The sequence below is a fragment of the Pristiophorus japonicus genome, chromosome 2 (assembly GCF_044704955.1).
Source record: "Pristiophorus japonicus isolate sPriJap1 chromosome 2, sPriJap1.hap1, whole genome shotgun sequence".
Classification (NCBI taxonomy): Eukaryota; Metazoa; Chordata; class Chondrichthyes; family Pristiophoridae; genus Pristiophorus; species Pristiophorus japonicus.
Genome location: NC_091978.1, coordinates 313,747,326 through 313,764,645, shown reverse-complemented (window position 1 = coordinate 313,764,645; position 17,320 = coordinate 313,747,326). Strand labels below are relative to the sequence as shown.

General features: G+C 47.3%; 1 protein-coding gene across 1 annotated transcript in view; it reads right to left on the bottom strand.

The window, feature by feature from the left end:
• Window positions 1–13,559, bottom strand: part of etfdh (electron transfer flavoprotein dehydrogenase) — a 74,878-nt gene extending 61,319 nt beyond the window's left edge. The window contains exons 1-2 of the mRNA XM_070871779.1: window positions 13,394–13,559; window positions 8,482–8,631 (exon numbers count right to left, since the gene is read on the bottom strand). Of these exons, the coding sequence (XP_070727880.1) occupies window positions 8,482–8,631; window positions 13,394–13,427 (184 nt within the window). The 5' untranslated portion in view covers window positions 13,428–13,559. The remainder of the gene's footprint in view (window positions 1–8,481; window positions 8,632–13,393) is intronic.
• Window positions 13,560–17,320: the final 3,761 nt, after the last annotated feature.

Below are 17,320 nucleotides of genomic sequence, written 5' to 3'. Positions count from 1 at the left end.
CCTTCGTGAAGACAGAACCAAAGTATTTGTTCAATTGGTCTGTCATTTCTTTGTTCCCCATTATTAACTCACCTGAGTCCGACTGCAAGGGACCTAAGTTTGTTTTCACTAATCTTTTTCTCTTCACATATCTAAAGAAGCTTTTGCAGTTAGTTTTTATGTTCCCGGCAAGCTTCCTCTCGTACTCTATTTTCCCCCTAATTAAACCTTTTGTCTTCCTCTGCTGAATTCTAAATTTCTCCCAGTCCTCTGGTTTGCTACTTTTTCTGGCCAATTTATATGCCTCTTCCTTGGATCTAACACTATCCTTAATTTCCCTTGTTAGCCGTGGTTGAGCCACCTTCCCCGTTTTATTTTTACTCCAGACAGGGATGTACAACTGTTGAAGTTCTTCCATGTGATCTATAAATGTTTGCCATTGCCTATCCACCGTCAACCCTTTAAGTATCATTTGCCAGTCTATTCTAGCCTAAAATATGTTCATTAGGGATAACTTAGTTTGAATGCCAGTTAAGATAGAGATTTAGGTGTACATCACTAAATCTACTGAGCCATCAGTGACAGTTTCTTCTTTAAATATCCATTGATAGGATAAAGATTTTGAGGCGGTAATTGCCCTCACCCGATACACATCAGGTGGAATGGAATCAATGGTTGAAATGGCAGGAAGATGGTTGATGGTCAGGTCCTTTGTCATAAAATCAGTGAGAGAACAACAAGATTGGTCGGCGCTCCACACACAAAGAAAAGCTTTTCGATCAGCCAGATCTGTTGGAGCCTTAGATGAAACAGCCCAGTAATAAAGGAACAGGCCGAAGACATGATCGTACTGCCTCATGCGGAAGGACAGTCGAACTTTTGGCGTGAGAAGCAGCATTTTTGCAGGTATAAGTTCTCTCGCTCTCTCATGGAGCACTCAGTCTGGGACAGAGAGAAGAAACACCATCTACAAACAAAGAGAGCCTCGCTATTTCGACTGGGAAGCTGACTTCGAGACTGGACTTGAATACCACAGATTGGTACAGAATCAGAAGATACACTTCATCAGGAGAAGCAGCGAGTAAGCCAGAGGGGTAATTGGTGAGCACTTATCCCAGCCCACACATCTTTAAGACTACCGCATAGTGTGAAAGGATGTCATGTGTCCCAACCAAGCCTTAGGGGTCTAGTGGGGAGGTTTTTGCATGCATCATAAGCGTACGCACAATTCTATTGGACAGATTTGGTGGTGTACTGTTGAATCCAAACAGGGGTGTTTTAGACGTGAGTACTTCGCATTAGGGGCCTGTTCAGACGGGCCAGGGTTGTGTGTTGTACTGTGTTTGTTTGTTTTACACCACCAGGGTGTGTTTTTACTGGGTGCAGGTGTGTGCTTTAACTTGAATAAAAGCATTGTGACGGTTGAGACCGAAAGATCTGACTATAACTGTGTATTTCTGTTCACCACTATAATTCCAGTGTCTAGAACTGTTGTAAGAGGGGTGATTCGAAACCACCAAGGACAAAACCACTTACAGAAAATGGCGACTGCGGCAGGACACTGGTATTTGAGTGAACAGACAGTTATGGAAGATCTCAAGGTCACGAGATCGGCAATGGGGGATAAGATTTCCTCGTACGTAGAGGGGCGGAATAGAGGGCGGGTCGGAACAGCCATCGCTCCAAGTCATCAGCAAGTCGTTGATGACATCAGCACGATGCAGACGTGCCGCGTGACAATGTCCCTCCCCTTTAGTTAAAGGGGAGGGCCACTGCAAATTCTGCAGCCACGTTAGTGGCAAACACTGGGGCACCAGGGAGGATTTCGGCCAGGCCAATGCATGGGGTGCCAGGCTGCCAATCGAGCCAGTGGTTATAATTGTCGGCCAACAATAAAAAAATACAACGGAGTCGCCGGCAGCGCAACTTCCCCTTTTAAGGGTGGACGCATCGCCCAGCTGCAGGCAGCTCCCCGTCGGGGAAAGCCATCAATGGCACCAACGCCGTTCCCGCGGGGCAATTTCACGCGGGGTTCGGAAAGGAGGTCGCCGCTGGTCGATAAGGGGCCGACGTGTGCCCAACGCAGCAGGAACACGGGTGGAGCAGAAACCCGTTCTCGCTGCTCCCGGCCCGGGTGAAATTTCGGATGGATCAGCCCATCCGTCTGCCCCTAGTCGGTAAGGCCTCTCCGCTCCATTCTTGCCTCTTAGAGGTGGTAATGGAGCTTATGGAGGGGGCCAATTCTGGCCCCTTTGTGTCTAGCTCACATTTTTCTGTTTGTTATACTTTGTTGCCTGGCTCAAAGCAAAATATAACTGAAGGTAGGGAATGAACACCAAAAAAAGTGAGGAAGGAGGTTAGAAAACTACCAATTAGAAACTGTTAAGGGCTCATGAAAACAACTGCTCTTGAATGACAAGTCAGGAGAATCCACTAATTAAAAAAATGCATAAGTCAACTATTCAACATGGTTTTTCAAAAATATTTTAATCTCCCATTTTTCAGAGAGAAAAGGAGGCAAGAAAGAGATAATAACAATGGGACCCATTTCAAATATGAGACTATTAATTACACATTTGTTGTAATTTTTATATTCAAATCATAAACTTATTTTTCTCAGTGGAAAAGTTAAATTGTGACAATTAGTATTTCAGTTTATGTTGCAAACTGGATAATAAAATTGAGCAAATATGTTACTTTTTTTTTTAAACTTCAGCAAATTCATCAAGCGGAGAGGAAACAAGAGAAAAAGAGACAAAGACTGAGAGCATCTTTCCTCATTCTAATTTGAGTATTTCTCCCCACCCCCACTACCCGCCCCGCCCCCAAACAAAGTTGAATTTTGAAAGCTTTTCAGACAAAGGCTCTGATCATCATTACCTGTATTTTTTATAGAAACATAGAAAATAGGTGCAGGAGTAGGCCATTCGGCCATTCGAGCCTGCACCACCATTCGCTAAGATCATGGCTGATCATTCTCTCAGTAACCCTTTCCTGCTTTCTCTCCATATCCCTTGATCCCCTTATCCGTAAGGGCCATATCTAACTCCCTCTTGAATATATCCAATGAACTGGCATCAACAACTCTCTGCGGCAGGGAATTCCACAGGTTAATAACGCTGAGTGAAGAAGTTTCTCCTCATCTCAGTCCTAAATGGCCTACCCCTTATCCTAAGACTGTGTCCCCTGGTTCTGGACTTCAACATCGGGAACAATCTACCCACATCTAACCTGTCCCATCCCATCAGAATCTTGTATGTTTCTATGAGATCCCCTCTCATCCTTCTAAACTCCAATGTATAAAGGCTCAGTTGATCCAGTCTCTCCTCATATGTCAGTCCAGCCATCACGGGAATCGGTCTGGTGAACCTTCGCTGCACTCCCTCAATAGCAAGAATGTCCTTCCTCAGATTAGGAGACCAAAACTGAACACAATATTCCAGTTGAGGCCTCACCAAGGCCCTGTACAACTGCAGTAAGACCTCCCTACTCCTATACTCAAATCCCCTAGCCAGCAAGGCCAACATGCCATTTGCCTTTTTCACTGCATTCTGTACCTGCAGGTCAACCTTCAATGACTGATGTACCATGATACCCAGGTCTCGTTGTACCTCCCCTTTTCCTAATCTGCTGCCATTCAGATAATATTCTGCCTTCATGTTTTTGCCACCAAAGTGGATAACCTCACATTTATCCACATTATACTGCATCTGCCATGCATTTGCCCACTCACCTAACCTGTCCAAGTCACCCTGCAGCCTCTTAGTGCGTCCCCCTCACAGCTCACACCACCACCCAGTTTAGTGTCATCTCCAAACTTGGAGATATTCCACTCAATTCCTTCATCTAAATCATTGATGTATATTGTAAAGAGCTGGGGTCCCAGCACTGAGCCCTGCGGCACCGCACTAGTCACTGCCTGCCATTCTGAAAAGGACCCGTTTATCCCGACTCTGCTTCCTGTCTGCCAACCAGTTCTCTATCCACATCAATACATTATCCCCAATAGAAACATAGAAAATAGATGCAGGACTAGGCCGTTCGGCCCTTCAAGCCTGCACCGCCATTCAATGAGTTCATGGCTGAACATGCAACTTCAATACCCCATTCCTGCTTTCGCGCCATACCCCTTGATCCCCCTAGTAGCAAGGACTACATCTAACTCCTTTTTGAATATATTTAGTGACTTGGCCTCAACAACTTTCTGTGGTAGAGAATTCCACAGGTTCACCACTCTTTGGGTGAAGAAGTTTCTCCTCATCTCGGTCCTAAATGGCTTACCCCTTATCCTTAGACGGTGACCCCTGGTTCTGGACTTCCCCAACATTGGGAACATTCTTCCTGCATCTAACCTGTCTAAACCCGTCAGGTGAGGTGCAACGAGACCTGGGTATCATGGTACATCAGTCATGTGCCTTAATTTTGCACATCAATCTCTTGTGTAGGACCTTGTCAAAAGCTTTTTCAAAATCCAAATACACATCCACTGGTTCTCCCTTGTCCACTCTACTGGTTACATCCTCAAATAATTCTAGAACATTTGTCAAGCATGATTTCCCCTTCATAAATCCATGCTGACTTGGACTAATCCTGTCACTGTTTTCCAAATGCACTGCTATTTCATCTTTAATAATTGATTCCAACATTTTCCCCACTACTGATGTCAGGCTAACCGGTCTATAATTCCCAGTTTTCTCGCTCCCTCCTTTTTAAAAAAGTGGTGTTACATGAGCAACCCTCCAGTCCATAGGAACTGATCCAGAGTCGATGGACTGTTGGAAAATGATCACCAATGCATCCATTATTTCTAGGGCCACTTCCTTAAGTACTCTGGGATGCAGACTATCAGGCCCTGGGGATTGATTGGTCTTCAATCCCATCAATTTCCCTAACACAATTTCCTGATGAAATAAGGATTTAGAAACAGAAACATAGAAAATAGGTGCAGGAGTAGGCCATTCGGCCCTTCACCGCCATTCAACAAGATCATGGCTGATCACCCACCCCAGCACCTTCCCCCCCCCCCCCCCGCCCCCCCCAGCCGCAAGGACCACATCCAACTCCCTCCCGAACACATCCAATGAACTGGCATCAACAACTCTCCGCGGCAGGGAACCCCACAGGCCAACAACTCCCCGAGTGAAGAAGTCTCTCCCCATCCCAGCCCCAAACAGCCCACCCCAAGAGCGTGCCACCCCCCGGCTCCGGACCCACCCAACACCGGGAACACTCCCCCCGCACCCAACCCGCCCCGTCCCGTCAGAATCCTTCCCAAATGCCGAACACCCAGCCCTTGCCACCCCCCCACGACGCCAACCACACCACATCCACCAACCGCCATCTGCGCAGTCAACCCGTCCACCCCACTCAACACTCCCCGCACCGAGGCACAGAGCCCTCAGGCCCGCCCCCAACACACTTCACCCCCCCAGACCTTTTCTTTTTTTTCCCTTCAGTTTCTCCTTCTCACTAGACCCTCGGTCCCCTAGTATTTCCGGAAGGTTATTTGTGTCTTCCTTCGTGAAGAGAAAACCAAAGTATTTGTTCAATTGGTCTGCCATTTCTTTGTTCCCCAATATAAATTCACCTGATGCTGACTGCAAGGGACCTACATTTGTCTTCACTAATCTTTTTCTCTTCACATATCTAAAGAAGCTTTTGCAGTCAATTTTTATGTTCCCAGCAAGCTTCTTCTCATACTCGATTTTCCCCCTCCTAATTAAACCCTTTGTCCTCCTCTGCTGAATTCTAAATTTTTCCCAGTCCTCAGGTTTGCTGCTTTTTCTGGCCAAATAATATGCCTCTTCCTTGAATTTAACACTATCCCTAATTTCCGTTGTTAGCCACGGTTGAGCCACCTTCGCCAATTTATTTTTGCTCCAGACAGGGATGTACAATTGTTGAAGTTCATCTATGTGATCTTTAAATGTTTGCCATTGCCTATCCACCATCAACCCTTTAAGTATCATTCGCCAATCTATTTTAGCCAATTCACATCTCATACCATTGAAGTTACCTTTCCTTAAGTTCAGGGTCCTAGTCTCTGAATGAACAGTGTCACTCTCCATCTTAATAAAGAATTCTACTATATTAGTCACTCTTCCCTAACAGGCCTCGCACAACAAGATTGCTAATTAGTCCTTTCTCATTACACATCACCCAGTCTAGGATGGCCAGCCCTCTAGTTGGTTCCTCGACATATTGGTCTAGAAAGCCATCCCTAATACACTCCAGGAAATCCCTCTCCACCATACCAGTTTGGTTAGCCCAATCTATATGTAGATTAAAGTCGCCCATGATAACTGCTGTACCTTTATTGCATGCATCCCTAATTTCTTGTTTGACGCTGTCCCCAACCTCACTACTTCTGTTTGGTGGTCTACACAACTCCCACTAGCGATTTCTGCCCTTTGGTATTCCGCAGCGCTACTCATACAGATTCCACATCATCCAACCTAATGTCCTTCCTTACTATTGCATTAATTTCCTCTTTAACCAGCAACGCTACCCCATCTTCTTTTCCTTTATGTCTACCCTTCCTGAATGTTGAATACCCCTGGATGTTGAGTTCCCAGCCTTGGTCACCCTGGAGCCATGTCTCCATAATCCTAATTCATCATCATAGGCAGTCCCTTGGAATCGAGGAAGATTTGCTTCCACTATTAACATAAGTTCTTAGGTGGCTGTACAGTCTAATACGAAAACCACAGTCTCTGTCGCAGGTGGGACAGATAGTCATTGAGGGAAAGGGTGGGCAGGGAGCCTGGTTTGCCGCACGCTCCTTCCGCTGCCTGTGCTTGATTTCTGCATGCTCTTGACGACGATACTCAAGGAGCTCAGCTCTCTCCCAAATGCACTTCCTCCACTTAGGGCGGCCTGTGGCCAGGGACTCCCAGGTGTCAGTGGGGATGGCGCACTTTATCAGGGAGGCTTTGAGGGTGTCCTTGGAACGTTTCCTCTGCCCACCTTTGGCTCGTTTGCTGTGGACGAGTTCTGAGTAGAGCGCTTGCTTTGGGAGTCTCGTGTCTGGCATGTGAACTATGTGGCCTGCCCAGTGGAGCTGATCAAGTGTGGTCTGTGCTTCAATGCTGGGGATGTTGGCCTGGACGAGGACGCTAATGTTTGTGCATCTGTCCTCCCAGAGGATTTGCAGGATCTTGCGGAGACATCGCTGGTGGTATTTCTCCAACGACTTGAGGTGTCTACTGTACATGGTCCACGTCTGAGCCATACAGGAGAGCGGGTATTACTACGGCCCTGTAGACAATGAGCTTGGTGACAGTTTTGAGGGCCTGGTCTTCAAACACTCTTTTCCTCAGGCGGCCGAAGGCTGCACTGACGCATTGGAAGCGGTGTTGGATCTCGTCATCAGTGCCTGCTCTTGTTGATAGGAGGCTCCCGAGATAGGGGAAGTGATCCATGTTGTCCGGGGTCACGCCGTGAATCTTGATGTCTGGGGGACAGTGCTGTGCGGCGAGGATAGGCTGGTGTTTAGCATAAGGCCCATGCTTTCATACGCCTCGGTAAATACGTCGACTATGTCCTGGAGTTCAGCCTGTGTGTGTGCACAGACGCAGGCATCGTCTGCGTACTATAGCTCGACGACAGAGGTTGGAGTGGTCTTGGACCTAGCCTGGAGACATCTCCAATCCCAATTATATCATATTCGTTAAATACTCCTTTGAAGCGCCTTGGGACGTTTTACTACATTAAAGGTGCTATACAAATACAAGTTGTTGTTGTACAGAATATCGTCAGCCTAAAGTAGACTTTGTTGATTAGATTTTCCTCAAGATGCAAGTTTCGGTTCACACAATAGAAGTGGGGGGAGGGCAATGCGAAATGTCTGAGGTGTTAATTAATCATCCACATAAAGGACCAACATTGAGATGGCTCCATTGTCCTACAGGAGAACCATTGAGTCCTTTGAAGAAAGAGAAAGGTCCTTATTGGCTGGAGTCTTCTGAGACTGCCAGCTTGATAGACAGAGACTTCATCTCACAGAATTAAAGGTGGTAGTTTTCCAAGAGAGCCATAAAAAGCAAAAAGGCCATTTCTAATAGAGTACTGTAGTTTTAAAGTTTAAACAGCATTAGACTATTCTGGCTTATAACAGGCTAATCCAAGGTTAAAAATAAACTTCTGGTTAGACACTGCATTTAGAGTGAAAGTGAATTGTATCATTATTTACATATATCAAGAAGTGCTGGGAAACATAACTCCTCATTGTATTAAACGGTGTACTGTGTCTCAGTGGGATGCTTATTTAATTTGCTGTACGTAAAGTGATAAATAAAGTGGAGGCATGTGATACTCTGTACACTGGCTACAGAAACGTAAGAGTTCTCTGTTACTATCCCGGTCATGCTGTCTATTAATATGTTGGGCACAGAAAGGTACACTCCAGATTGTAGGGGGACACAAGATCCACATTGGATGTTACTGCTGACGCCGAACCCAAGGAAATTGCCAGTATAAAAATCCAACATCCATGACAGTTACCTTTCCATCGTGGATCTTTCTCCCGAGGATGGACTGAGTAGTGTGTAGTGATACGGGAAATTGAAGAGGAGGAAACACATCTTTCAGCACACACAAAGGATGGAAGAGATTCCTTCTGTACAGTGTTCAAAGAATGTAGACACCTGTGCACTATAGAGGAAAAGCAGATTTTTAAAGAAATCCATACAATTGTCTCAAAATATTGCACACCTAGCAGCTAACATAAGAATGTTAGTTAATAGCCTAATGTTCTGTGAACATTTATCTAATAGCAATCATAACATGATCAAGTTCAATATAGGGTTTAAAAGGAAGAAACGTGAAACGGCTCCTAAGATTCTAGATTTGGTAAGGCCGACTTCAATGTGATGAGACAGAGACTGTCCACAGTAAACTGGGCAAATCTGTTAATCTGGGGAATTGAATGTTCCCCAGAACCAGTTTATACCCCTAAGGGGCAGGAGCTCTACTCGCCAAGAAAGACAAGGCATGGATGACTCCGGGGGAATGGGAAAGATACAAAGAACAGCAAAGGGTGACAAAACAGATGGTAAGAGCTCCAAAAAGGGAGTATGAAAAGAAACTCGCAAGGGATATCAAAATCAGCACAATTTTTTTTTAACAATTATAATCAGGAAAAAGAGGGTGGTCAGGAGCAATGTTAGCCCCTTGAAAACTGATATCATTGACTATCACTGTTAAGATGGAAATGGTGGACATGTTAAATAATTACTTTGCGTCAGTATTTACAGTAGAGGAAGAGGATAGCATGCCAGAAATTCCAACAAAACTAATTGAATCAGGGACAGGAACTCAACAAAATTAACATAAGCAAAATAACAGTAATGAAGAAAATAATGACACTTAAAAAGGTGACAAATCCCCAGGACCAGATGGCTTCCACCCCAGGTTTTTAAAGGAAGTAGGTGAGCACATTGGAAGATTATAGTTAGGGCATCTGCAAAATTCTCTCGATTCAGGAACCGTTCCTTTAGATTGGAAAATAGTACATGTCGCTCCGCTATTTAAGAATAGTAAGAGAGGGAAACCAGGGAATTAGAGACCAGTTACCCTAACATTGTTCGGCCGCCTGAGGAAAAGTGTGTTCGAAGACCAGGCCCTTAAATCTACCACCAAGCGCATGGACTACAGGGCTGTAGTAATACCCGCCCTCCTGTATGGATCAGAGGCATGGACGATATACAGAAGATACCTCAAGTCGCTGCAGATATATCACCAACGATGTCTCCGCAAGATCCTACAAATCCCCTGGGAGGACAGGTGCACCAACATTAGTGTCCTCGCTCAGGCTAACATCCCCAGCATTGAAGCACTGACCATACTCAATCAGCTTCACTGGGCAGGCCACATGGTTCGCATGCCAGACACGAGACTCCCGAAGCAAATGCTCTATGTGGAGCTCCTTCACGGCAAACGAGCCAAAGGTGGGTAGCGGAAACATTACAAGGACACCCTCAAAGGCTCCCTGGTAAAGTACGACATCACCACTGACACCTGGGAGTCCCTGGCCGAAGACCGCCCTAGGTGGAGAAAGTGCATCCTGGAGGGCGTTGAGCTCTTCAAATCTCAATGCAGAGAGCATGAAGAAGAGGTCAAGCGCAGGCAGCGGAAGGAGCATGCGGCACACCAGTCTCACCCAACCCTTCCCTCGGCAAATGTCTGTCCCACCTGTAACAGGGTCTGTGGCTCTCGTATTGGACTGTTCAGCCACCAAAGAACTCACTTCAGGAGTGGAAGCAAGTCTTCCTCAATTCCGAGGGACTGCCTATGATGATGATGAGGATGATGATTAGAGTCTATAATTAAGAATAAAGTGACTGAACACATCAAAAATTTTCAGCTGATGAGAGAGAGCCAGCATGGATCTGTAAAAGGTAGGTCATGCCGACGAACCCAATTTAATTTTTTGAAGAGGTGACTAAAGTCAAGGACAGGGAATGTCTATGGATGTTACTTATATGGACTTCCAGAAGGTATTTGATAAAGTCCCTCATAAGAGACTGTTAACTAAGGTTGAAGCCCATGGGATTGAAGGCAAATTATTGACCTGGTTAGGAAATTGGCTGAGCAGCAGGAGACAGAGAGTAGAGATAATGGGCAGGTACTCAAATTGGCAGAATGTGACTAGTGGTGTCCCGCAGGGTTGTGTTGGGGCCTCACTGTATGTATTAATGACTTAAATGATGGCACAGAAAGTCACATATCCAAATTTAGAAGGTTAACAGTGATCTGATCAAAGGTTTCAAAATATTTAGGGGAACAGATAGGGTAGATAGAGAAACTATTTCCGCTAAATTGGGAATTCTAGGACTGGGGGCATAATCTAAAAATTAGAGCCAGACCTTTCAGGAGTGAAATTAGGAAACACTTCTACACACAAAGGGTGATAGAGGTTTGGCATTCTCTTCTGTAAACGGAAATTGATGCTCGGTCAATTGTTAATTTTAAATCTGAGATTGATTGCTTTTTGTTAATCAAAGGTATTGAAGGATATGGGGCAAAGGCGGGTACATGGAGTCAGATCGCAGATCAGCCATGATTTCATTGAATGGCAGAACAGGCTTGAGGGGCACAATGGCCTACTCCTGTTTCTATGTTTCTAAGAATACAAGTAAGGAATTTGGGCTCTGTGTCAAATTAGAGTTCACATCAACTATACCTCCATACCAGAAGCTATTATACATATCTAAAATGGCTGTGCAGTTGCCTACCCACTCTCCTTGTCCAACTGTAGGTCCCCCCGGTCAATGTCTAAAATCAGGCGTCAGTCTCAGAATAAGTGGTTGGCCATTTAGGACTGAGATGAGGAAACATAGAAACATAGAAAATAGGTGCAGGAGCAGGCCATTCAGCCCTTCTAGCCTGCACCGCCATTCAATGAGTTCATGGCTGAACATGAAACTTCAGTACCCCCTTCCTGCTTTCTCGCCATACCCCTTGATCCCCCAAGTAGTAAGGACTTCATCTAACTCCCTTTTGAATATATTTAGTGAATTGGCCTCAACTACTTTCTGTGGTAGAGAATTCCACAGGTTCACCGCTCTCTGGGTGAAGAAGTTTCTCCTCATCTCGGTCCTAAATGGCTTACCCCTTATCCTCAGACTGTGACCCCTGGTTCGGGACTTCCCCAACATTGGGAACATTCTTCCTGCATCTAACCTGTCTAAACCCGTCAGAATTTTAAACGTTTCTATGAGGTCCCCTCTCATTCTTCTGAACTCCAGTGAATACAAGCCCAGTTGATCCAGTCTTTCTTGATAGGTCAGTCCCGCCATCCCGGGAATCAGTCTGGTGAACCTTCGCTGCACTCCCTCAATAGCAAGAATGTCCTTCCTCAAGTTAGGAGACCAAAACTGTACACAATACTCCAGGTGTGGCCTCACCAAGGCCCTGTACAACTGTAGCAACACCTCCCTGCCCCTGTATTCAAATCCCCTCGCTATGAAGGCCAACATGCCATTTGCTTTCTTAACTGCCTGCTGTACCTGCATGCTAACCTTCAATGACTGATGTACCATGACACCCAGGTCTCGTTGCACCTTCCCTTTTCCTAATCTATCACCATTCAGATAATAGTTCTTGGAGAAACTTGTTCACTCAGAGGGTGGTGAATCTTTGGAATTCTCTATCCCAGATAATAGTTCTTGGAGAAACTTGTTCACTCAGAGGGTGGTGAATCTTTGGAATTCTCTATCCCAGAGGGCTGTGGAGGCCCAGTCGTTAAATATATAAAGATTTTTGAATATTAAGAGTATCAAGGGATATGAGGACAGTGAAGGAAAGTGGAGTTGAGGTAGATCAGCCATGGTCTTACTGAATGGCAGAGCATGCTCGACGGGCTTGCTCCTTGTTTTTAAGTAATGTAGTCATTTTTTTTAAACCCAAGAGTGGAGCAAATTATTCAAATACAAAATTACAATTTTTTCAACACGAGCATAAATAGCTATAGCTGAAGTTTAGCTGCAGTCATTCATCACATAAAGAATTTTGTTTAAGACTAGGTCAGGTGGCACTTTTTCCTTTCTCACCCAAATTCAGTGGCACTGGGCATAACTGCATTAACACACCCACAACACAGCATCAGTCTGATTCTTTTTTAACTTGAACCTCAAATATCTTAGCAGATGGCAATCCTTATAAGCCCAAAGCACACTACAATTAAATTATTAGTATTGTGGGTAATTCAGTAGTTTTCTTTCAGATTACTAATAAAATTCAGGGTAGCCAGTTCAACCATGGAATCATTTAACTGAACTATAAACAAGTTTTTGATTTGATTAAGTCAACAACAATAACATTTAATTGTTCTTGAACTTGATATGGAGTTGAAACACGCTGCACCTAGCAATCAATCTGAACTGCAACTCTGGCAATTTAAATCAGACACTAGCACTAACCTTTGACATACTTCCAATCAGAGCAGTGCGATGAAAGTTTCTACCCAACTCCAACGTTCATTAACTGTGTAGATGTTATATGTACTATAAAAATAGTGCCTTAATCGTGATTCAAATGAAACCTTTTCATTGTAACTTTCAAGCCACAAGACTGCACGTGTAGTTTTACAATAATGTATGAGCGGTAGACATTGCATGGTTTTTCCTCATTTTTAGGGATGTGCGGATTGTTTGCATTGGCTCTACATCTGCTGTTCTCAACCTTTACCCTACATTCAGGATTAGGAAGAGAGGCACTGAAGACAACCCTCTAAAAACTTCCTGCTTTTAATCACATCATTATCGATTCCCACCCTCGTGATGAACTGGGCTAAATTTATTGCACTGGCCACAATTGGTTTAGATAATTTTAAAAAGACCTGTGTGGCAGGCTACGGTTTAAAAGTCAGTCTGTCAGCCCCTTTGCTGTCTTTTGCTGGGGGAGGTGCTCTTACCTCGCGCTATAAACCTACAGCCTGCAGACCACATCCCGGAGCCGCCTGTCACCAACTGACAACAAAACGGCTCTCCCCGGCCGTTGTGTCGAATCACTGAGAGTCCTGGTCGCTGCTGCTGAACTCTCGCTCTCGCTCTCGCTCTCCGGTTGACCTGCCTGTTGCTGCGCCGAATGGTACAAAGCACTCTGGGAAATGCAGTCCTTGGGACGTGAAGGACGGAACTGTCTGATCACGTGCCAAGCTGGCGCTGGCAGTGCTGCGCATGCCCACTGGCTTCAGCCCGTCACCAGCCAGGTGGACAATTCACTTTTGGTGACGTTTAGCGTTATCTGGCTGCAGCTCAGCAAGGGAGGTTGAATGGGGAGTGGAGCGTGTAAAGTAACGGTTTATATAGTCTCTCCCCAAAATCTTAAAATTGATACAGAATGTATTTTTTAGTAAGTAGGAGTTTTTTTTAACTCTTCATTTTCACTTATATGGCGATCACTATTTGAGTTTCCTGCCTACGTCCACCTCCATAACATCATCCGTCTCCTACCCTGCCTCAGCTCATCCGCTGCTGAAACCCTCATCCATGCCTTTGTTACCTCCAGACTTGACTATTCCACTGCACATCCTCCACCCTCTGTAAACTTGACCTGAAACTCTGCTGCCCGTATCCTAACTTGCACCGATCCGTTCACACATGACTTACATTGGCTGCCAGTCCGGCAAAGACTTCATTTAAAAATGATAATCCTTCTTTCCTCATCCTTCCATGGACTTGCTCCTCCCTATCTCGGTAATCTCCTCCGACCCTCTGCTCTGCGCTCGTTCAATTTTGGCCTCTTGCGTATCCCTGGGGAGTGGAGACTGGGTAGGGGAGAGAGGAGATAGGAGCGGGGAGAGAGAGGGGATGGGAGAGTAGGGGAGAGAGGGGGTGGGAGAGTAGGGGAGAGAGGGGGTGGGAGAGTAGGGGAGAGAGGGGGTGGGAGAGTAGGGGAGAGAGAGGGTGGGAGAGTAGGGGAGAGAGGGGGTGGAAGGTGGGGAGAGGGTAAAAGGCAGTGGGGAAAGAGGGTGGGAATGAGGGACGAGAGAGTGGGAATGAGGGACGAAAGGGTGGGGATTGGAAATGAGGGGGAGAGAGTGGGGATTGGAAATGAGGGGGAGGGTGGGGATGGATGATGGGGAGAGAGCATGGGGGTAGATGAGGGGGAGAGTGGTTGGAGGTGGATGAGGGGCAGTGAGGGTGGGGGAGGAAGAGAGCTGGTAGGGAGAGAGGTTGGGGTGAAGGAGAGGGTTGGGATGGATGAGGGAGAGAGCATGGGGTGGATGAGGGGGAGAGGAGGTGGATGAGGGGCAGTGAGGGTGGGGGAGGAAGAGAGCTGGTATGGAGAGAGGGTGATAATGAGGGGGTGGGGTGGGGTGGGGTGGGTGAGGGTGGGGGAGGAAGAGAGCTGGTAGGGAGAGAGGGTGTGAAGATGAGGGGCTTGGGTGGATGAGGGGAAGAGAGGAAGGGAAGGGAAGGGAAGGGGATGGAGACCGGAGTGGGGATGGGGGAGAGTGGGGAGGGCAGAGTGGGGGTAAGGAGAGAGGTGGTCAGGGGAAGGGGAAGGGGAGAGGGAGGGGAAAGAGGGAAACGGGAAGGGGAGGGGGAAAGCGGGAGGAGGGGGTATGGGAAGAGAGGGAGGGGGAAGGTGAAAAAGGGAGGAGGGAGGAAAGAGGGGATAGGGAAGGGAGAAAGAAGGTAGGGGAAAAGAGGGGAAGTAATGTGGTGAGGGGCAAAAAGGTAGGAGGCAAAGAGGAGCTAGGGGAGGAGATGGGGAAAGAGAGAAAACAAGTGGGGTGGGGAGCGAGAAAGAGGGAGGGGAGGTAAAAAGGGGATGGGGAGGGGTTGGGGTAGAAGAGGGAGATGAGGTGAGGGGAGGTAGGGGATTGGGGAGAGGTTATGGGGTGGGGCTAGGGAATTGGGAGGAGGGGTTAGGAGATGGGGAGGGGTTAGTGGATTGGGGAGGGTTAATGGCTTGAGGAGGAGTTAGGGGATTGGGGAATGTGTTAAGGGATGGGGAGGGAGTTCATGGATGGGAGGGAATTGGGGTGGTGTTAGGGGATGGGTTAGATGATTGGGGAGGGGGTTGGGGATGGGGGTGGTTAGGATATTGGGGATGGCTTAGGGTATGGGGAGGGGTTATTGGATTGGGAAGGGGTTGGGGAATTGTGGGAGGGGTTAGGTGATTGGGGTGAGGTTAGGGGATGGGGGAGGGTGTAGAGAATAGGGATGTTTAGAGGATTGGGGACAGGTATTTGTGGATAGGGGGTTTGGGAATTGGGGTCGGGATTAGTGGTTAAGGGGTTTAGGGGAAGGGGGAGTGGTTAATGAGGTGGGAAGGGGTTAGGGGGATGGAGTTGTAGGGTGGGATGAGGGGTTGGTTGAAGGGGTTGGGGAATTAGAGAGGGGTTAGGGAATGGAGTTGGGGCAGGGTTAGCAGGGAAGGGCTGGAGTTGGGGGGGTGGTGGAGTGAGGGGGTGAGGTTAGCAGGGGTGGGAGAATGGTTAGTGGGTATGGGAGGGATTAGCGGGCTGAAGATGGGGATGGTGTTTTGGGCCTGGTGTTTGGGGGAAGGGGTTGGTGGGGGGTGGGGCTGGGGAGGGTTTTGGGGAGGATTTCCAACTGGTGTTGGGGGTGGGGTTAGCGGACTGGAGTTGGGGGGAGGGTTGTGTGGTGGGATTTTGGGGAATGGTTAGTGGGCTAGAGTTGGGGGTGGGGTTAGTGGTGGGAGGGGTTAGCGTGGTAGGGTGAGGGGTTAGCGGACCGAAGTCGGGGTGGGGTTAGGGAAGGTGGGCGAGGGGATAGGGTTTGTGAGAGGGTTAAGCGGGCTGGAGTTGGGGGTGCGGTGAGGGGATGGAGTTAGGGGGAGGGGTTAGTAGGGTAGGTTTTGGGGTTAGCGGCCTGGAGTTAGGGGTGCGGTGAGAGGGGTTAGTTGGGCTAGGGGAGGGGTTAGTGGGTTGAGGGGGGTAGGGGTGCCCATCCTCCTGTATGGTTCAGAGATGTGGACCATATACAGTAGACACCTCAAATCGCTGGAGAAATACCACCAATGATGTCTCCGCAAGATCCTGCAAATCCCCTGGGAGGACAGACGCACCAACGTTAGTGTCCTCAATCAGGCCAACAAAGCACTGACCACACTCGACCAGTTCGCTTGCCTGACACAAGACTCCCAAAGCAAGCGCTCAGAATTCCTACACGGCAAGCGAGCCCCAGGTGGGCAGAGGAAACATTTCAAGGACTCCCTCAAAGCCTCCTTGATAAAATGCAACATCCCCACCGACATCTGGGAGTCCCTGGCCAAAGACCACCCTAAGTGGAGGAATTGCAAATGGGAGTGCGCTGAGCACCTCGAGTCGCCGAGGGCATGCAGAAAGCAAGCGCAGGCAGCAGAAAGAGCGTGCGGCAAACCAGACTCCCCTCCCACCCTTTCCTTCAACGACTGTCTGTCCCACCTGTGACAGAGACTGTAATTCCCGTACTGGAATGTTTAGTCACCTAAGAACTCAAGGGACTGTCTATGATGATGATTATAGCAACACCCCAAAAAGTGACCCAAAACCAGCATGAACCAGCATGCTTACAGCAACTGTAAAGAGCTCCTGCAGGTTCTAATGCTTATCTAGTATCCTGTAACAAACAAATAGAGTATGAACACAACATATTTCCCCCCTTCTGAAAACCCAGTCGATGAACAGACAAAGTCCTTGAGCTAGCCAGGCCGTGTCCTGATACGCTGAGACCGGCATGGCGCTTGCGGTGTTTGATTGAGGTTTTCAGTTGGGGAACAGCACGGTGCCTCTGTTCCATCCTGCTGGTCTGTTGGCCTGTGAGTTGGGATCAGTCTACAAGCATTCCATTGAATTCCATCATTGAGCTAGTAGGTGTGAGGGCTG